Source organism: Macrosteles quadrilineatus, unplaced genomic scaffold (assembly GCF_028750875.1).
Source record: "Macrosteles quadrilineatus isolate MER2022 unplaced genomic scaffold, UCM_ALF_1.0 Scaffold_8__2_contigs__length_117827958, whole genome shotgun sequence".
NCBI lineage: Eukaryota > Metazoa > Arthropoda > Insecta > Hemiptera > Cicadellidae > Macrosteles > Macrosteles quadrilineatus.
The window spans coordinates 89,522,808-89,546,089 of NW_026542601.1; the positions used below are offsets into that span (position 1 = coordinate 89,522,808).

General features: G+C 36.3%; 1 protein-coding gene across 1 annotated transcript; it reads right to left on the bottom strand.

The window, feature by feature from the left end:
• Positions 1–107: 107 nt before the first annotated feature.
• On the bottom strand, positions 108–22,006 carry LOC128999606 (uncharacterized). Its single transcript, XM_054426189.1, has 7 exons — positions 21,873–22,006; positions 14,722–14,807; positions 13,185–13,353; positions 6,379–6,445; positions 2,912–3,204; positions 1,945–2,084; positions 108–992 (listed from the first exon to the last, which is right to left on the bottom strand). Exons 2-7 carry the CDS (start codon positions 14,785–14,787, stop codon positions 837–839), a joined length of 891 nt encoding a protein of 296 aa, XP_054282164.1. The 5' UTR covers positions 14,788–14,807; positions 21,873–22,006; the 3' UTR covers positions 108–836.
• Positions 22,007–23,282: the final 1,276 nt, after the last annotated feature.

Below are 23,282 nucleotides of genomic sequence, written 5' to 3' on the forward strand. Positions count from 1 at the left end.
AAACCAATAAATCAATAAAAAAATTCTCAACATTTTCTTACTACCAAAACAGGAAAATAAAGGTACAGATTTTAAGGTAAAGGGAAACCAAAAAACCAACTACACTAAAAAAAATAAAACATTTTATTCTTGTGTTTTAAAAATCGCAAAGCCTGTGAATTTTGACATCATTAAATACTTTTGATTTATTTGCATGCAAATATTCAGAAATATCTTTTGTCAGAGCAATACAGTTTCATCTACTTCAATTTTTAACTACCTTTGGCCATCTTGGTCTTATTTACAAGAAATAAATTTGAAAGAGACCCAGTTTGCAAATAAAAAAAAATGACTCAGCTTAAAAAATGTACCCCATAATTGAACTTTATTGTTGATTCTTAAAGTAAATATTTGTTTTTAAGAATGTTTGTCTTTTTGTTTCCTTAATTAGCCCCCATTACTACATTTCAGGTATGGTAGTGCATTTATTTTGAGTTTCTCCAACTCTGCCAAGAAAAGAAAAATATTGCACAGGTACATGTAAAATACCTTTTTTAAGTTCATTGGTAAGTCTTTCCTACAATAAACTTTAAGGCTAATCTTTAATTTATACATATTTTGAAAAGAATGGATTTTCATTTTCAGTGTATTAATCTCCATTACACAATGACACAAAAGCTCACATGAAGGTAAAAATGAGCAAAAAACAATAAATAATAAATTTTACTACCTATTACTTCAAAATTATTGTTGCACAAACTCTTAATACAATGCAGTCTTATAATATTATACAAATAATTTAACTGTATACAAATGAAGTTAAATTATTGTTAAGTAGCACCGCACGTCCAGATGATTTATAGAGCTGTCAGCTCATCGTAAACTATTACCGCCTCATTATCGACCAGTGAGTCGGTGTCTTTGTGCAGAAACTGACTTCTAGATTTGCTTAAAGCTATTATTGCCGCTTCATCGTTACGCATCCGGTTTTTCCGCTTCTTACTGAAGTTAACCTGTAAAAGTAAAATTATGATAGATATAAAATAGTTTTTCATCAAATCTCAAGAGACCATACCATCTAATCATACCATCTTCCAAACTCAATCATTCCTTGGTTGAACATTATGGCCCAGTAAAATATTTTAACTTTTGTGTGAGTGTAAAGCATTTTGTGTTTTCTGTGCCGGAGAGGACTTTTTCCATGCAGGTAAGCCTGCTGTTCTAATAAAAATCCAACAGACCTTAATACATTTTTAAGAAAAATTATCATGTTTCTTTTGCTCATTATCCTTAGAACGTTTTATAACAATGTGATAAAATTTCATACAAGTATGATAATCGATCACAATCATCTTCAATGATCACACAATAGTTATTTGTGCAACTAGTGAGCAATCGACTCACTCGAGAGAAATACTTACTCACGAGCCGTAGGCGAGTGAGGAATGGTTTCTCGAGTGAGGCAATTGCATTTTGCACTCGAGTTGCACATTACATTTTTCCTACAGTTACCACAAAACAAATAAATTGGTAAAGAAACGTAACATATTTTTACACGGAAGTTAACTTTTAATGTTACATTTAATGATACAACAGTATAACAGCTGACCAGCTGATTTACAGCCAGTGCTGCCAACATAATTCACGCGCATACGATCTTGTCTGCATGTTACGCGCTCACTATTTCGTGTCTTCACGTTGCAAATCTGGAGTGAGTGAGACAAAGTAATTAGAGTGAGACAATGTTAACATTGTCTCACTGATGAGCGAATTGGCCACTTTGCTTTCCCAAATCAGTGAGAGAAAATGTACATTGTTAGGTATCTGTAGGAAAAATAATAGAATCACTAGGTTAAAGTTTATTTCATTCCTATATCATTCGATCTTACAGCGTTATTGGTTGTAATAGAAACTAAATTCAACAGTGTTTGATCACTTAACAAAATTACATTAACTCAGTCTAACCTTAGCGTAAAGCTCAGACAGATCGTCGGCCGTAGAGACTGGCCTCGGTCTCGATCGAACACACGCAGGAAGACTTTGTGTTTTCAACATCACTCCACCAACACTGGGGTACAGGTTTCTAGAACCGTACTCGTCCAGAACTGAAAACACAAAAAACAATAAATTCTTGAAGGACATGAAAAAGTTGTAAGAGGTTATTTTTTCAAAGTTTAATATTAGATTGATTTCAGAGTCGGAGCAAGTATTACCATTTGTAGGTGGATCAGACAAATGAGGGCTTTTTGCACTCCCCGGTTTAAGTCTCAGAGCCTGATAAACTTTAGTTGCTTGATGAACTACAGCATCCTGTTTATGAGCTCTTCCTGAGGCAAGTGTTTGCCGCTTGCCTTAATTTCAAGAATGCTTTTCCTGATCTCATTAAGATTTGCACAGTAATGAAGTAAACGGTCTGCAGTCTCCTCAGACTGACCACACTTTTCTGCTTGCTATTTCTCCATTGTGGATCCTGATGTTGGTGCCCAAGATTGTTCCTATGATCTGTCTGAGTTGCCTCCTGTTTAGTCGTAGAGTAATAGAGGCAGCTGTCTGAGACGGGGAAATGAGGTAAAGGTAAGCTTACTAAACCCTAAGATGCTTAAACCTTACCCATCTCCTCCTGAGCCCATAATTTGAATATATATATTTTTTTTGTCCTAGGACGCTAGGCATGAGATCGGAATTGTTTTTCACATTACTTCAGGCTAGACCTAGGGGTTACGGCATTATCACTTGGATAAAATCCATTGGTGATTTGGCGGGATTTAAACCCGGGACCCCAGGAACCAGAGTCCCGCGCTCTAACCACTAGACCAGCTCGCTCCCCATAATTTGAATATTAGATTTTCAAAAATTATAAAACTAGTACGAGTAGAGTAATTAACTTAAATACAACAATAAACAATACAACAATTAACAAATAAAAACTCACTACTGCTGGAGGCGTACTGAACGTGACAGCCAGGGCTGAACTCTGATATGTGGGGTAGAGGGAGAGGAATGGAAGAGGTCCCTGAGTCGTGGGGGGGACACACCACTCGGGCGGGGGAGCTCTTCCGTCTAGCAGGCGGGGGAGCGGGGGTAGGCACACTGAGCGAGCGAGGCAATGGCACACTGCATCTAGCTCCGCCCATCAACTGAGAGTTGTAGAACCAATGAGGCCTCACTAGTCGACTGTTGTAACCCCACTCTCCACACTTGGGCTCTACAAACACTGCAGAGTGGCTGAAAAACAAGACCATCATTAGTGTTGATGTGGTGAGTTTAATGAGTATTTTGAATATGACACCTGCAAGGTGAGATTAGTTCCAGAAGTATGAAGGCAAGATATATCTCAACGGCGAGGATGCCAATCAATGAAACTATGTACTGGAGACGTCATGTTGAGGCTAATGCCCCGATCGACGTCGGCACTGAAATCCAATCGTGTAAACGCGTGCTCATGGTCACGATTTGGCCTGCAACCGGGTAGGGAGGTCGGGAGGGATTTCCATCGGATTTAGGGAGGAAGGGTCGAGATAGCGCACTTCCTCTGGGAACAGATGTGAATCTGAAGCTTTACACCAGGCAAATCTCTCATTCCAACCTTGACATGACTGTTTGTGTTGCCTTAAGAGTTTTATGTGTTTTTGAGATGACGGAATCTACTCCACAGAAGGAAAAAGACGTTTATGACGGATTTATAGAAGTGTACAAATCTTACAAACTGTTGTGGGACACTTCTCAAGCTTTGTATTTACAATTGAAAAACCTTAAAAAAACAACTTTTTAAAATCGAATGATGACGTTCTCCAACGAAAGAAAGCAACGCACTGAGCTCAGATCGGGCACAGAGAACGGGTCATGTAAATACAAGGCTCTGTCGACCAGGTGACATGGCGGTCGGGACCAGGAACGGGAACAGACGGTCGGCTTTAGTATAACCTGGGGTTACAATAGCTTCTAAAGTAATTAAAAATTCAATTAAGACACCAAAATCATGGTGTTGATTTTTTCTTAGTATAACCCAGAATGCCAACCGCATGGTAAAAAGCGTTAAGTACTTTGAGAGAGCTTTGCCTGTCAATTCATAGGCAGCGCCACCAGCGTTGCTATGCTGAGTGCATATCAACGCTGGTGGCGCTGCCTACGAACTGACAGGCAAAGCTCTCTCAAAGTACTTAACGCTTTTTACCATGCGGTTGGCATTCTGGGTTATAGTAGTATGTTTTCTGTGCCCTCACTTGGTTCTGTAGGTGGACCAAAACCCAGTGGCAGAAGGCAGCTCTCCGCAGCTAACAAGTGAAATTTGAAGTTTAGGTGTGACCAATCTGCCGAACCAACCCCGCATGTGACGTTTAGCCGGAACGGCACAAAAGGTCCTCCCACTCACTAAACCCCCATACCTTCCCATGGAACTCATGCAGAGGGTCATAGTGGAAAGGTGGTGTAACCAGGAAGGTCTGAGGGTCAATCCAATGAAGACCGTAATGGTACCATTTACAAAGAAAAGAAATGTTGATATCGCTAGAGATCCAGGTTAAGAGGGAGTACCTAGTAATAAGACTGGACGACAAGCTCATCTGGAACAGCCATTTGGCACATGTAACGCAACGCTCTCAGACCACACTTATGATGATGAGACAGGCTGTTGGGAAGACCTGGGGTCTAAGGCCACAAATGACTAACTGGCTATATACTAGGGTTGCAAGACCGATGATGGTGTATGGCTCTAAGGCTTAAAGCTACCGCTGTAAAGAGACTACAAAAGATCCTGAGAGTGGCATGCCTTAGCATCACAGGAGCCATGAGAGGCATTCCAACTGCAGCCCTGGAAGTAGTGCTAAACCTACCACCCCTCGACATTATTGTGAAAGAGGAGGCAAGGATGGCAGCCTACAGAATGGTTTACAGTGGCAACTGGAAGTATAATGCCTCCAGTGAACATTCAAGAATTTTGGACAAGGTGTAGACAAGGTGTCAACTTGGAAATGTTACCAGACAGGACGGTGAAGATCACATATCTAGAAAAGCCATACAATGTCAACATTGTTGACAGGGCTGCCTGGGATAAAGGTAAACCTGAATACATGAAAAGGGGGATCACTTGGTATACGGATGGCTCGAAAAAGCCAACGGGCACTGGGGCGGGAATATATGGAGTCAGACCCAAGGTGCAGTTTTGCATAAGCCAGGGGAAACTGGCCACTCTATTCCAGGCATAAGTTGTTTCCCTGTCCGAGTGTGCAAGAGAGTGTTTGAAGCGTGGTCTGACAGGCCACACCATATACATGAACTCGGACAGCAAAGCAGCACTAATGGCACATGATAGTTTTGACCTTACCTTAAGGCAGTATGGGACTGTCATCAGGCCATGAAAGCCCAGGGAGAGAATAAGGTTATCCTTAGTTGGGTTCCAGGACACAAATGTATTGCTGGCAATGAGGAAGCTGACAAGTGGGCAAATAAAGGAGATGAAAGCCCGCTCATGGGTCCAGAGCCGACATGTGGTATTGCTTACAACACAGCACGGAGAGCTGTTCGCCAGTGGATGGGCATAGAACGTTGAAGGAGCTGAGAAAGAACAGAAGGCAACGTACAGTCGAAGAGAATGCAACAGACACCTACCGGTGCGATAGCGGTAGATGCCCTTGGGCTGAAGAGGAAGACCCTGCGAAAGGTGGTTGGCTTCATCAGCGGCCATTGGGTATTCCGTGGACATCTAAACAAGATGGGAATTCAAGTTGAAAGCCTCTTATGTAGGAAATGTGAAGAAGAGGAAGAGACAGCCTTCCACGTGATATTTATATGCCAAGCCCTGCAAGGTGTGCGAGTGAGATCCCTTGACCTATCGACTGGAGATCAAAGGGAAGAACAGGTCACGATAGTCAAAAGGATCTCATGGTTCAACAAGGATCTGGGATTTGACGGGAAATGAGGACCTGTGAATGAGGGTGCACAATAAACTGTTCCAGCTGCGATGCAATCCCATGGTCACTTGTAAGCCTGGCCCTCTGTTAAAAAAACGAAAAGGTTCTTACTTGAAATGCATTTTATTCAATTGATGAATTTTTGACAGGAAAATAGACTTACAATGATTTTGTGTGAAGGCTCATCTGGCTCATGAGCCCTTTGTTCATTTTATTGTTGTATAAATTACATATTGTATCCTGACATATCCAATGAATTAAAAAGAATATCTAATGGAAATAAAGATCTTATATGTATCTTACGTACATCAGTGGCCGACCAAACCATACAAAGACCCTTACAGATTCTGAACAAAAAGGAGCCTATTGCACCGAATTACATCAGGATCTAAAAATACTCGAAGGGTTATATGAACACTGTAGTAAGTAGAGAACTCATTGAGTGGAAAAGAAATCGCAATATTTAAAAAAGCATTTTTTTTTTCCTCACCTGGGCAAAACCGGTACAACCACTGGAACACTCATTTGAGGCAGAGATTCACCGTCCATCTTCACCCCTGAAAATAAAACCCTTAGTCACCATAGGTAATAGTAAATCTGACACATACTTTCTCCCATTAGCTTGTCAACAAATTTTGTCATGGGTAAGGGATGCGGGTAACTAACTATGCTATTTTTTAATATGTGAAATTACAAAAGCTGCATTAACTTTTAATTTAAACCGTAATTTTTACAGGAATGGGGGGTTGCACTATTTTGTTTAGAAATATAAGGACCATAACAGACGCATTACAATTAGAATCGAGATTTGCTCTCAAAAATCAATTTTCCCGTTTTTTTATGGAATTTTATGGGAAAATAATTTAGTTTACAATAACTTTTGAACTGTAATTTTTACAGGAATGGGAGTTGTGCCATTTTGTTCATAATTTAAAGGGATAAAAAAAACATATTAAATTTTTATCAAAATCGTTCGGGCCATTTTTAAGAGAATCCAATTTTTTCATTATTTTTTGGATTTTTATAGAAAAATTGCCATTAGAAATCAAAATTTCAAAAAAATAAAAAATTCTGGAGATACCATGGATTAGTAACTGTATAACAAATTTCATCAAAATTGGACCACAGGTGTAGTATGTAGCTCTGTACACATACACACATACAGACACACACAGATATCACTTGAAAAACCACTTTTTTGTCCAGAGGGGCCAAAAACGGATATATCCTCATCACTTCGAAAACCACTTTTTGGGTCCCTCTGGAAAATTTCCACTTTTATAAATATAGATTACTCACTCAACTTTGTGATTTCTTACTTGATTGTAGGTACCATAAGGTCCTAATACAGTGTTCTGTTAAGTAATTAAGTGTTAAGTTTTTTTGGTACCTACGTAAGTACGTAGGTACCAAAAACACCTTTTACAGAAAAAGTTTGAATAGGTTATTCTGAATAAAAACAGCGAACAAAATTAGTTTGTTACTAGCAAATAGTTATACTACTTAGTTTTCAGTGGCCCATTGCTAACTTACTATGACATTCATACAAACTGCTGTCAAATGCCAGTTCAGATTAGAATTATGTATTGGGTCCAAATTGAGGGTTTACTGTAGTCTGAAAAAAATCATATTACGTTTAAACCGTTTTCATAATGTTAAAGTAGAAGTTTTAACGAGACTCGTACGGTGAAGTGTTTACTGATTCGCTACAGGAAATTGACCATCTCCTATCTGATTGGTCTATAATTGGAAGCTTTGTAAGATAAGAATCACAAGTGAACGATATTGATTTGTCAGAGGTGGGGTTTTCACACGTTCTGGGTTAAAATATTGTTTAGTAAATTACTGATTATAGATGGCAAAGATATTAAATTTTATGGTTTTAGTCATCTAATTATTATATCAAAAAATTATCAGTCTGTTATAATTATGATTTTTTTCTCTTGCGGGACTGTACTGAATGTATATTATGGTCCATTCAATAATAATTTTATTTATATAGATAAACAGGACGGCAGGCAAATGGATAACCAGCTTGTCCAAGATACATTTTTACATTTTACTTACATTTTTACTTTCTCCCCCTATAACCATAGTATATGGAGAAAGTATAATTTTCATCAAAATTTTTTTCGAGTTTGAGTTTTGAGTGTGGGTCCCCCCTGGACATAAAAAAGTGATTTTCAAAGTGATGTCTGTGTGTGTGTGGATGTGTACAGAGCTGCATACCACACCTGTGGTCCAATTTCGATGAAATTTGGTATGTAGGTACCAATGTCGGTACTAATTCATGGTATCTCCAGGTGTTCTTTCATTTTTTTGAAATTTTGATTTATAATGGAAAATTCAAATTTTCTCGACAATGGCCCAAACGATTTTGATAAAAATTTAAAAGTCTTATAGCCCATTAAATTCTGAACAAAACTCCCATTGCTGTAAAAATAACGGTTCAAAAGTTATTTTAGCTTACGTTATTTTCCTGTAAAAAAACGCATAAAAAACGGAAAATCAAATTAAAAAAGGTGGTTTTTATTAAATTAGTATGTTATGGTCCTTATAATTCTAAACAAAATCGTACGACCCCCATTGCTGAAAAATTACGGTTTAAAAGTGATTGCAGCTTTTTTTATTTTCCCTATAAAAATATCATAGTTCCTCCCACATGATAAATTACACATTGCTTACACATGATAAATGTTGTTGACAAGCTAATCGGAGAAAGAAAGTGTCAGATTGCTGATCCTGTTTATTTATCTTTGCCGAAAACCTGTAGGTTGAAAGATCTTATTAAATAATTTTTAAATATAATTAGGGTTTACAATCATTTTTTGTTGTCGTAGGCTATAGCAAACTTTAATGAATTTATAATGGTGTATTGCCTATGTATATAAATGATAACATATTATATTATGGATATTATGGATAGTTTCAACTGCAGACCTTATTGACAAAAAACCTAAATGAAACATATACACAATTAAACACATAACACATAGAATTATTCAGTAGTAGAGTCTTTGTTTTTGTAGGATGATTCATGTTAGTTTTTTATCGGTGCATTTTCATCAATTTTTGTCAGTAAGGTAAGCCTGCTGTTAAACCTATCCACCAAAGTATCCTTAAATCCCCAAGCCTAAAGACACTTTACAAAAAACATCATATTAGTTAATTAGTTTTAATTTCATACTACATTTTCCCTTAATAAATCTCAAATATTTATAATTTTAATTCAAAATCAAATTGTAATCAAGTAAATAAACAAAATAGGCTGATCAATAAGTGATAAAGTGTGAAATATTTTACAAAAATATTTGCATTAAGACAAGAAAAAAATCAATTATTTCATGGGCAATCAATTTAGCATATACAGTAGTGTCATTCACTTGATACTGATTGTAGACATCCCATAAACATGGAGCAACTGTCACCACCAATTTTAAATGCAAATTACACCAGCACACTCTGTCAAAGACTCAATCCAACTACCAATATCAATTTTGATTTAAAACTAGTGACATCTTCAACATAGTGGTGGAATGTCTAGTTCAACAAATAGTCTAAGATAGGACACTCTTAAACACTGACTTTAACCAATAGTCTAAAATAGGATACTCTTAAAAATGACTTTAACCAATAATCAAAGATAGGATATTCTTATACACTGACTTTAACCAATAGTCAAAGTTATCAGACTCTTATACACTGACTTTAAAAATAGTCAGAGATAGGAGACTCTTATACACTGACTTTAACCAATAGTCAAAGATAGGAGACTCTCATACACTGACTTTAACCAATAGTCAAAGATAGGAGACTCTCATACACTGACTTTAACCAATAGTCAAAGATAGGAGACTCTTATACACTGACTTTAACCAATAGTCAAAGATAGGAGACTCTTATACACTGACTTTAACTAATAGTCAAAGATAGGAGACTCTTATACACTGACTTTAACTAATAGTCAAAGATAGGAGACTCTTATACACTGACTTTAACCAATAGTCAAAGATAGGAAACTCTCATACACTGACTTTAACTAATAGTCAAAGTTATGAGACTCTTATACACTGACTTTAACCAATAGTCAAAGATAGGAGACTCTCATACACTGACTTTAACCAATAGTCAAAGATAGGAGACTCTTATACACTGACTTTAACCAATAGTCAAAGATAGGAGACTCTTATACACTGACTTTAACCAATAGTCAAAGTTATGAGACTCTTATACACTGACTTTAACTAATAGTCAAAGATAGGAGACTCTTATACACTGACTTTAACCAATAGTCAAAGATAGGAGACTCTCATACACTGACTTTAACCAATAGTCATAGATAGGAGACTCTCATACACTGACTTTAACCAATAGTCAAAGATAGAAGACTCTTATACACCGACTTTAACTAATAGTCAAAGATAGGAGACTCTCATACACTGACTTTAACCAATAGTCAAAGATAGGAGACTCTTATACACTGACTTTAACCAATAGTCAAAGATAGGAGACTCTTATACACTGACTTTAACTAATAGTCAAAGATAGGAGACTCTTATACACTGACTTTAACTAATAGTCAAAGATAGGAGACTCTCATACACTGACTTTAACCAATAGTCAAAGATAGGAGACTCTTATACACTGACTTTAACCAATAGTCAAAGATAGAAGACTCTTATACACTGACTTTAACCAATAGTCAAAGATAGGAGACTCTTATACACTGACTTTAACTAATAGTCAAAGTTATGAGACTCTTATACACTGACTTTAACTAATAGTCAAAGATAGGAGACTCTCATACACTGACTTTAACCAATAGTCAAAGTTATGAGACTTTTATACACTGACTTTAAAAATAGTCAGAGATAGGAGACTCTTGTACACTGACTTTAACTAATAGTCAAAGATAGGAGACTCTTATACACTGACTTTAACTAATAGTCAAAGATAGGAGACTCTTATACACTGACTTTAACCAATAGTCAAAGATAGGAGACTCTCATACACTGACTTTAACCAATAGTCAAAGATAGGAGACTCTTATACACTGACTTTAAAAATAGTCAGAGATAGGAGACTCTTATACACTGACTTTAACTAATAGTCAAAGATAGGAGACTCTTATACACTGACTTTAACCAATAGTCAAAGATAGGAGACTCTCATACACTGACTTTAACCAATAGTCAAAGATAGGAGACTCTTATACACTGACTTTAACCAATAGTCAAAGTTATCAGACTCTTATACACTGACTTTAAAAATAGTCAGAGATAGGAGACTCTTATACACTGACTTTAACCAATAGTCAAAGTTATGAGACTCTTATACACTGACTTTAACTAATAGTCAAAGATAGGAGACTCTTATACACTGACTTTAACTAATAGTCAAAGATAGGAGACTCTTATACACTGACTTTAACCAATAGTCAAAGATAGGAGACTCTCATACACTGACTTTAACCAATAGTCATAGATAGGAGACTCTCATACACTGACTTTAACCAATAGTCAAAGATAGAAGACTCTTATACACCGACTTTAACTAATAGTCAAAGATAGGAGACTCTCATACACTGACTTTAACCAATAGTCAAAGATAGGAGACTCTTATACACTGACTTTAACCAATAGTCAAAGATAGGAGACTCTTATACACTGACTTTAACTAATAGTCAAAGATAGGAGACTCTTATACACTGACTTTAACTAATAGTCAAAGATAGGAGACTCTCATACACTGACTTTAACCAATAGTCAAAGATAGGAGACTCTTATACACTGACTTTAACCAATAGTCAAAGATAGAAGACTCTTATACACTGACTTTAACCAATAGTCAAAGATAGGAGACTCTTATACACTGACTTTAACTAATAGTCAAAGTTATGAGACTCTTATACACTGACTTTAACTAATAGTCAAAGATAGGAGACTCTCATACACTGACTTTAACCAATAGTCAAAGTTATGAGACTTTTATACACTGACTTTAAAAATAGTCAGAGATAGGAGACTCTTGTACACTGACTTTAACTAATAGTCAAAGATAGGAGACTCTTATACACTGACTTTAACTAATAGTCAAAGATAGGAGACTCTTATACACTGACTTTAACCAATAGTCAAAGATAGGAGACTCTCATACACTGACTTTAACCAATAGTCAAAGATAGGAGACTCTTATACACTGACTTTAAAAATAGTCAGAGATAGGAGACTCTTATACACTGACTTTAACTAATAGTCAAAGATAGGAGACTCTTATACACTGACTTTAACCAATAGTCAAAGATAGGAGACTCTCATACACTGACTTTAACCAATAGTCAAAGATAGGAGACTCTTATACACTGACTTTAACCAATAGTCAAAGTTATCAGACTCTTATACACTGACTTTAAAAATAGTCAGAGATAGGAGACTCTTATACACTGACTTTAACCAATAGTCAAAGTTATGAGACTCTTATACACTGACTTTAACTAATAGTCAAAGATAGGAGACTCTTATACACTGACTTTAACCAATAGTCAAAGATAGGAGACTCTTATACACTGACTTTAACCAATAGTCAAAGATAGGAGACTCTTATATACTGACTTTAACCAATAGTCAAAGATAGGAGACTCTTATACACTGACTTTAACCAATAGTCAAAGTTATGAGACTCTTATACACTGACTTTAACTAATAGTCAAAGATAGGAGACTCTTATACACTGACTTTAACCAATAGTCAAAGATAGGAGACTCTCATACACTGACTTTAACCAATAGTCAAAGATAGGAGACTCTCATACACTGACTTTAACCAATAGTCAAAGATAGGAGACTCTTATACACTGACTTTAACCAATAGTCAAAGATAGAAGACTCTTATACACTGACTTTAACCAATAGTCAAAGATAGGAGACTCTTATACACTGACTTTAACCAATAGTCAAAGATAGGAGACTCTTATACACTGACTTTAACCAATAGTCAAAGATAGGAGACTCTCATACACTGACTTTAACCAATAGTCAAAGTTATGATACTCTTACTCAGTGACTTAACCAATAGTCAAAGATAGAAGACTCTTTTAGACTGACTTAAACCAAGCCGAAATTTAACTATAGCATCTTTTGTGTCGCAGTATTAGAAAGAACAAAACAGAGTGGAATTCTAAATTTTAAATCAGCACACACTTTGGTGTATTCCATTTAAATGAAACGTTGTTTACACCTGGTTTATATAGATGGGATGACTATATTAAAGTCAAGGATGAAAGAAAAACAATGCTTACTATAGTCTTTGTTGCGATGTGGAGCGACACAGCAATGCCAGAGAATTGCTGCGACCAATAGCAACAGGACAAGCGAACCTCCGCAGAACATGGCCACCAACAACGGCCAATGGTGTGCAGGCACTCGCCATCCCCACTCCCATCCTCCCCCAGTCGCTGTGTTGTTTGCCTAGACAAGCCCAACTTCTCGGGTTAGTCAGGGACTATATTTAGAGATGGATTTCTTTACAGAGGTAGATATATCAGTAAATATCATACCAAGCAAAGAAATAGATGTACACAAATTATCGGTACTAATACATTTTAAATAATCTAATCAAATGACACAGCAGCCTTGGTTTCACTGTCGGACTGAGCCAACTACTCACAACACCATAGGCAAGAAAACATTGCATTTTTTTTATGTTTACATGTATTTTTTACTAGTTTGATTGTCTCCTGCAGTTGTAGCAACATCCATGACCATATTCTGCGGTCTTGGCGTCACCGCTGGCCGTCTCTCGCTATCTCGTCAACGCCGGTAATCGGCTTTTTCGGCCACGTTTTGGATGATCGGGCTTCAGATAATCGATGCTTTACTGTAGGTAGTGAGGTAACTGATACCGAGATCTGGTTTTGATAAGGATCAGTTACTGATAATGACCTTAAAAATGTGATGGCACAAACTTAATGTTAATTTGCTATTTACTTTATAATACAATTAAATACTCAAAGCCTGAAATGTAAACCTTCAATCAATATTAAATGTTACTGAATTATGAATGGTGGTAGACAGTGTTGGATTTACAACTATGCCGTGGTTTTGGACTGCGGGGGAATCGTTTAATAAACGCCACAATTGCTCGTGGCGATGATGATGTTCCCTTGATCGCGGCGTGGGAAATGTTTCGGATTTGTCTTCAATCGCGGGGGAAGATGATGATGTCTCCTCGACTGCTGGAGATGTTCATGATTTATTGTTTCAAGGGTTTCAACCCCTACTGACCTTAAAACTTGATTTCTTCACAATTAAATATTTTTTTCTACAATTAATTACAAAATCTTTTTTTGTGTCTCTAAATAGTTTGTAGGTCTAATTTTCAAAAGTTTCCCGGGGGAGACCCCTGCACCCCCCTTTTACCTGGGGGGTATTCCAGACCCCCCGGTTTTAGGGAAACAGCCTACAACCCAAAATTTCAAGCTATGGCCCCCTCCGAGAATCCATGCTGGAGCCGCCCCTCAGTAAATTCTCAATTATCCGAGTCCCGGTTATCTGAGAGCGTCGATTATTTTTTTAGGTATATTTTTGGTTGGAAAACAATAGTTTTGTAAGGCCTTATAATGAACGTATCTGTTTAAAGTAAAGTAAAATTAGTAAGTGAATAATCCACAATCTATTATATTGATAAAGTGATTTTATAAAGTGATATAGTCAAATTTGTACTGTAATCGAGAGTGTACGGTACTACAACCACTCGGCTACCCGAACGGTAAAATCTTTATGTAACAGGTAGGTCTTACAAAGTCCTTAAGAAAAAGACAACATTACAGTACATACCTGAGGCCACATTTTGGCTGTCATTGTGACGGATTGTTCAAACAATTCGTACGGGTTTGTCCCCATTTGCGCTTCCGACTTCCCATCTGAAATTAGAAAAAATAAAATTACACCACTAAATTAGCATATTACCAGTTCTTCTTACGGGGTTAGCCTATAAGTATAAAATGTGCATTGCTCTGCGTATGCAATGGGGGAGGACACGGTTTATGAAAATTTGGTTCTTTTAATTTACGGTATGCTATAGTATAGCACATCTACCATAGCCATAATGTTCTACCACTGTACCTAAACAATAGAAAAAAGTAAAGTTCTTATTGTATATCACAGCTTTTTGTTGCTAGTTGGTTCAAATTTGCCGTTGTCATAAATGCAAAAAAATGATGGTGCTGCACCCTGTTGGTAAACCCTATAACCTTTTAATGCTATTTAATATCATAGAACCAACTTATTCTGTAGTTGAAACAGCTGACAAAATTTTTTAATTCCTTTTAAATATGAAACATGGGAAACTGCAAAGCCACTGAGGTGGAGCCCGAAATGATTTTTAAGACAAGAATATGTCTATATGTTATTCGGGAATGTGAGCTGCTATTACCATACCAAATTTCAGCCCAATCCAACCAGTAGTTAATGCGTGATTGAACTTCAAACAAACAAACAAACGAACAAACAAAACAAACAAACAAAAACTTTCACATTTATAATATTTCTTACTAATATTATAAATGTGAAAGTTTGTGTGTTTAAATGTGAAAAGGCTAGGCTTCAAAAGTTAAAAATATCAATGTCATACAGTAAAGAATTGTAGTATAGTCTCATCATTGTATTGATGGGGGATTGAGCCCCTAAGCAAGTACGAGAGGAGTACAGACTGAAAAACATGCTGGCTCTGGACAAGGGACGGGAATGCAAGGAACGCTAAACAAGATAAGAGAGGGCTCACTGTCATCGTGCTGACTAAGCGAATTTCCTTTTGTCGTAATTGATTTTCAATTAAATCTATTCAAATAACATTACAGGTTTAACAAGTACCTAGGTTTGCTGCTACAAGAATACTAAGAAGGTGTGTATATAAGATAAGTAGATTTTCCGAGTTAGATCAAAATATATCCATAAACAAGCAAACTACAACATTTTAAAATATTCTCCATAAGAAAAACATGGGAATTTTAAATTTACAACTTTTTGAATATTTTCTGTTACCAATAACCGTACAAAAACACTTTAATACAATAAATTATTTGTTTTTTTAAGCTCATTAAAAAGTTTTATAGAGAAATTGAAAAATCTTGTGTTTTGAGGATCAAAAATGAGAAAACCCAATTTTTACTCCATAAAACCCGCCGTAAAACCTCGTTTCCATGGTCCGATCATGCTGGTTAGCAAACTCATTCAAGTTTATCCCGCATTACACCTTTAAACTAAATTTCATCAAAATCGGACAAAAATTACTTAAGTTATCGTGTTCTCTGACACATATAAAACATATATATATATATATGTGTATATATATATATATATAAACACATATATACATAAACATATAGCCTACATATATAAAAATTTGAACGAATGGTGTTTTTGGCCTCTGGGGACATCAAAAAGAAAAGTAAATCGGTCCCGGCCACCTACGGTAATAGCATAGACTAACCAACACAAGTAGACTTCTCATCCCATTGTAAATTTTGAAGCTCGTTTTTCATGTATAGTTCATGTACGCCACACTGGGCGCTAGTGTCGACGAAATTTGTTCTTTTGTTTTAGGGTTAATTTCTTGATTTGTGCTTTACTGTTTGGTTAAATAACTAGGGGACAATTTATTGTTTATGATTAGATCGTATTATTTGGTTAAATGAGGTTTTAAATGACTGTAATAACGGGAAACAAATTGTAAACAAAACACGACCTCTACATAAACCGTACAGAACTAACAATAAAATTGTCTTCAGCTGTTCCATTAGGATGAAAAATCTACTAAGGGAGTATGTTTTATCTATGGTAATAGCTATTTCCCAATAGGGAAATTCGCTAAATATTGAAAAACTTGTATGTCTGACTTTAATAAAAGTATTTTTTTAATGGTTCCATTTACATTTGATTCCATTCAAATTTTAGAGTAAATATACAAATAATTAACAGGCGTTTCCTCAAACCTTAATTTTATGCAATCCCTATGGTTCATCAAAACTTTTTCATCTTTACCTCTCAAAATACAATAACAAATAACACTGTAAATCAAACTCACAATGGTTCGTATTAAGCTGGTTCCACGCTACGTGCTACCATGTGACTAATTAAAAGTATGTAGTGGTAGTAGTACTGGTAAAATAACAAAATCATTTGTTTCACAGAACAATGATAGAAAGTGTCATGGGAAAAGTACACAGACTGTACAATGAGCTGCACCATTTGCATTTTGTTTCCTCATTCCCACATAGAGTCCACATAATTACACCAAGTCCAGTTAGTTATGTAACAGGAGAAACAACTTTTGTTCATTTTTTACGCAAAGCCCAGAGGTTTAAAAGATGTGTGACAGATGATTTTACACTTTTAAATGTTATTTATTGACAACTTAAGCTAGCTGATATAGTCTAGCTTACATATTGGATCGTTGGTGAACAACAACAATAATAGTATCATTTAATCTTACAACCCCTATCATAGCTATAAAACAGGAAATAGAGAAATGTTAAGACCTCCCTTTCAAAGAACTCGGGCATTGGAAAGTAGACATTTTACTCAGGTATAAAATGTTTTGCCACATATTATTAAAAAATATTATTGAAGCAGCAACAATAGCTTTAAAAAATCAAGGAAAAGATTTTAATTAAAGATTACTACTTCACAATTTTGTAAATAATATAGTAAACTTTTCCTTTTTAGCAACTATACAAAAGGCATGTTATCTTACATGGGTCTAACAATAGGTAGCATGTAGCATAAAACGACAAAACACCTGTGATTGATAATTTATTAACAGTAGCAATTATGTAACCACATGTAACAATTTAATTAAGTTTCCTATATTTTAAGTATTTTCAATACTGTACCTATTTGGAATTTTTTATACTTTCTGTTAAAGAACAGTCTTTACGCTGGTTGAATTGTTATTTAACGCCTTAGTTAGGTGGTATCCTTATAGCCTATATAATACGTGAAGGCGATTTCTACAAAACACTACTCCTCCGTTAATAATGGATGGATTTTTACAAACGATGTGTCAAAATATAGTATTTTTTGTGTAGACGCCCCCTTTATAAAAGTCCTCAGGCTTTGCCCCACAGGCCATCCAAATCCCAATGTATTTCTTATGAAGAAAAGATTTATGTTTACTTAAACAGGCGAATAATATGTAATAATTACAGCTGTTCGTAGTAAATACATGATACAAACAAAAGCGTTCGTTTTCAGTTTGGATAACTGGAGTGGAGTGAGCGTTCGTTTTCAGAATGAAATCAGTTCGTTTATAGTTTCGATAACTGATGTGGAGTAATTGATTATTTATCTTTAAGTTGACTCTTTTAAGTCACCGAAAATTATGACTGTTATTCGTTTTGAAATAACGCCTGCAACACTTTGCAATTGCTCGAATTTGAGCAACAGGTGCACTAGTCATTAACTGATAGCTGAGTGACAGCGCTTGGGTCAACAATCTATTCTGTTTTGGATGGAACTGGCAACATCATATTGCAAATGATTATTTAAGGGTGTGCTCTACCCCTGACGCGCAACCGAATGCAAGGGTTTGCAAGATTACTGATTTCACCTGCTACATTGAAGGTAGAATCAAAGTAAAGGTCTCATATTAAAGAGGATGAAATTTTCTATAGTTGTGCGTTTCATTATTTAATTTATTTTTAATACACACCTTATAAACTTGATTTGTAGGACAAGAAAAAAGGTCTTTTCAAAAAGCCCTAACTTATTGAAAAAACGTTATTTGAAAATTTGAAAAACGCAGAACTATAGATTGGTATTTGCACTACTATAAGCCGTTTAAAGTGTGTAGCTATCATTATTGGTTAATTCGAAAACAGTAATCTTGGAAACCTCTGCAAGCGATTCTCGCGGCACTGTCCAATGGTGCAACATAGCAACTGAAGCCCGAGCTGAGGTAGAGCGCACCCTTAATTGAAGTTAAACTTACTAATACTCTATAAAAAAAACAGACCATTGGTCAAACAGAACTAAACAAAATTAGATCTCCATTGTTAACACGTTGGGTGCTGATGACGGGAATTCCCGCAATTGCTTAACATTGAAATAAATGCAACTTTTATGTTCAAACATGTCGACCGCACGAATAGTGTTAAAAGGTGACTTTGAAATTTGTCAAAAGAAATCGATAGATCCTTTGACATCTTGAATATTATTATAAACTAGCTGTTTGCCCGTTCTACGTACGGGAATCTTGTAGTAAGTCGAAACCTTCTTATATTCAGAACAGGAGTTGGTTTGCATATTTAGTGTGCATTTTTTCTAGGTATGCTGGCAAAACTATTACTGTATAGGAATACATATAAACCTTCGCAAATACAATATCTGACAGTTTCAAAGCCAAACTGGGCAGCGTGATTAATTTGCGGGCCAGACGTGGTGCAGCATGGTGACATGGTCCTCGTGTGGAGAGATGGCTAAGATTTTGGCTGCAGCTTTGTTGCTTCAAGAAGAAGCTGAGGAAGAAGAATTGATGTTGGCATTACGTTTAAGAAAAGTTCACCATACAATCTTTAAACGAAGATCTGATGAAGGGTGCTACCAATTGTTGATCAAATGTAATTTGATAGACGACGAAACAAAATTTAGGGAGTACTTTAGACTCTCGCAAGAAATGTTTGATGAAATTTTAAACGTTAGAATTATATTGAATTGGAACCCAGCAACAGGGTACCGCTGGAAAGAACAAAATAAATATAGGATACATTAATCTAACTGCCATAAACGGTTCCCACACTTCGCACTGCCAGCCTTTACTACTTCCTTTACCACTTCCAACATCATGGGCCTGTTTCCTTACGTTCCCATAGCATTTTAGGATTGCAGATACATTAATCTAACTGCCACAGACGGTTCCCACACTCCGGACTGCTCGTCTTCACCACTTCCTACGTCCTGGACCTGTTTCCCTGCCTTTCCATAGCATATTAGCATACTATTAACATGCATTAACATTGCAGATACATTAACCTAACTGCCACAAACGGTTTCCACACTCCGCACTGCTGGCCTTTACTACCTCCTTCACTACTTCCAACATCGTGGACCTGTTTCCCTATGTTCCCATAGTATTTTAGAATTGCAGATACATACACAGATACATTATTATATATATAGTACAAAATACAAATGTTCCCACACTCTATACTGCTAGCATTTACTACTTCCTTCACCACTTCCTACATCGTGGACCTGTTCCCTCCCTTCCTAGAGCATTTTAAGATTGCAGATAAATTAATCTAACTGCCACAGACAGTTCCCACACTCAGGACTGCTCGCCTTTACTACTTCCTTCACCACTTCCTACGTCTTGTACCTGTTTCCTCCCTTCCCATAGCATATTAGCATTGCAGATATATTAATGTAACTGCCACAAATGGTTCTCATACTCCACACTGCTCACGTTTACTACTTCCTTCATCACTTCCAACATCGTGGACCTGTTTCCATACATTCCCATAACATATTAGAATTGCAGATGCATTGATCTAACTGCCACAGACGGTTCCCACACTCCGCACTGCCAGCCTTTACTACTTCCTTCACCACTTCCAACGTCATGGACTTGTTTCCCTACGTTACCATAGCATTTTATAATTGCAGATACATATTAATATATCTGCCGCAGAAAGTTCCCACACTCCGCACTGCTCGGCTTTACTACTTCCTCCAGCACTTCATACGTCATAAAACCTGTTTCCTTTCCTTCCCACAGCATTTTAGGATTGCTGATAAATTAATCTAACGGCCACAAACGGTTCCCACACTCCGCAATGCTAGCCTTTACTATTTCCTTCACCACTTCCTACGTCTTACACCTGTTTCCCACCCTTTACATAGCAGTTTAGTGTTTTAGATACAATTAATTATTTCACTGCCACAAACTGTTCAAGTAGTAACTGCTTGCATTTACTACTTTCTTCACCACTTCCTACGTGGATCTGTTTCCCACCCTTCACATATCAGTTTAGTATTTTAGATAGGTACAATTAATTATCTCAAATAATCTCTATTAAAAGCTTGAGATTATGTCATGTTGTCATCGGCGTTAAATATTCGTAAAATATGTCGTGTGAGTGTGTGTATATACTTCACTGTGATTAAAAATAGACCTACGTTCTTTAGCCCATAGCCCAAGCTATGGCCAACACATAGGCTATTGGGGATAAAAATCGGGTAAGTTCTAGTGTTCATTTTTTCGCAGTACTTTTTTACCCCCCCTTAAAATTTGGTACCTTACAAAAGTTTGGTTGAAAATCAATCGCATTGATACACTTTGAAGAGCGTTCGATGATCTGATGGGGTCGGATTTTAATGTTTAAAAAGCAAAAAATCTAAAAAAAACTCAAACGGACAAGATGATTTAACTGTTTATTCATGCACAGGTAAACTCTCCAAAACATGGTGCTGCACTGGAAAGGAACGCCAAACGCCACACTACCAAAACTATCTATCTTATCAGGCGCATGAACAGATGGTCTATCTATCCATTCATTCTCTATTCAGCACAGACGCTCCCCACCCCACACTATAAAACCATCGGATGAAATACTGGACGGTTGAAATCAGTTGTTTGTCCCATCACTAATATTTAGGAGAAAAATTAGGTACATTATCACAGGTTATTTGATATAAATACCATCCTTCATAATACCTATGTAGGCCTACTTAATACCTACAAGATTACTCTTTGGGCTAAACCCGGAAACCTGCCTAAAAAACTGAAGCTAAAAAGCTAAATGTAGTTTTTTTTTTATAATTACGTTGTAGGCCTAACAAATTTGGGTCTACTGACTCAAACTTGTATTGAGAAATTTTTTACTGGCCTAGCTTAGTTTAAGATATGATTCTCACTTATCCAGATCCTCTGGTCATGACTGTATATAGGCCTACATGATTTAATATGAAATAATATAGTTATTACTTACTTTTTACCGCAGGGTAACTTGAATAAATTGTTCCCTAAGGGAATTGACTGCCGATTAAAACTATGAAAACATGACCAAAAGGGAATGGAATGGTTGGGGAAGTGGAAATTGACTTGACATTTGGCAGACAGACAGAATAATGAACAGGTGACTAATTCCTCTTTGCGGACAAATTAGCCAGCATGGCGGCAACTGCAAAGCTTAATAAGCAATACAGATGTTGTGTATAAGCACTATAAAAAATACCGTGTTATTATTTATTGGATTTTTTTTTGTAAAAGTGGATATTACAAGTAAAGGGTGCAGTTTCTTAACTGGGCTATACTAATATCGATTGAAACTATCGATTCGATTAGTAAACCTTCATGCGATTTTTTCACCATCAGCAAGTTTGGTTGGATAGGTTAGGTTATGAAACTTTAATTTTATAATACTGTAGGTATATTTAAAAATATCGATTACTAACCAATATTTTCAATTCGATAGTTTCAATCGATATTATCATAGCCCAGTTAAGAAACTGTACCCGTAAATACTTTTCCAAACTTAAATATTCAACAGTCAAAACAAAAATAAATTTAATAATGCTTATTATTTTACCAAGCCACTTAAACTTGGTATCTTGCTTGGGATCTGAGTGGTTGTAAATCTGAAGGTTAATGGTTTCGAACTGGAGACCTCTTGAACACCAGCCCGAAATGCTATCAACTATGCCACGAAAGCCGCTGCAATCACATCGTCTCGTTACGCTAATCGTGTAGCCTCAAGAGGTCGAAGACATTAGCCACTAGAGATATGACGTCACCACACCTTAAGCCATAGTCCCTCCCGTATGCCCATCCACGGGTCAAACCACGACCGCCTTTACTCCAAGCCGCGGCCTTCGAAGTGGGAACGTCGCAAGAATCCTCCGCTTTAAATGTACAGAGATATAGATTTTCAATTCACATAGTTTTGGTTTTCAATTCTGTATGATTTATTTTCAATATTTTAATAAATTTATGTTCATAAATTTAAATAAGTAAAGTGCGAATTAATGAGCTGATGTCACCTTTCTGCCATGTTATCTGTTCTGGGATGTCTGACAATAAACAACCAACAACCCTACTTGTGACGTTGCCAATTCTACAGAGTTGGTTTCTTGCGAGTTAAAGGTGGCCGTGGTTAAACTGCCGACACATTCACAAAATATTTAATGGGTTTGGAGCACTTTCTCTAAAATAAGCGTTTTAATTTTACAAATTAATTACATAAATGCCACTGGCGTAGACATCAACATCAAAACAAAAGTAAAACAACTGCTTCAACTCCTTTAAGAACCAAAAGGAAAAGTGGTGTATTATTTTAGACAACCGCAAGATTTTGTTGTTGTTCGTTTCCCACTTTGTTTGTTTTGTTTGGAAATTTTTG

Bases quoted from the DNA above. Each gene is read 5' to 3' on its own strand.
- LOC128999606 (XM_054426189.1), bottom strand. From the start codon at position 14,787: ATGGGGACAAACCCGTACGAATTGTTTGAACAATCCGTCACAATGACA. The intron at 13,354-14,721 runs GTATGTACTGTA...GGGCTTGTCTAG, and splicing joins CAGCCAAAATGTGGCCTCAG to GCAAACAACACAGCGACTGG. The intron at 6,446-13,184 runs GTAAGCATTGTT...TTTTATTTTCAG, and splicing joins ACATCGCAACAAAGACTATA to GGGTGAAGATGGACGGTGAA.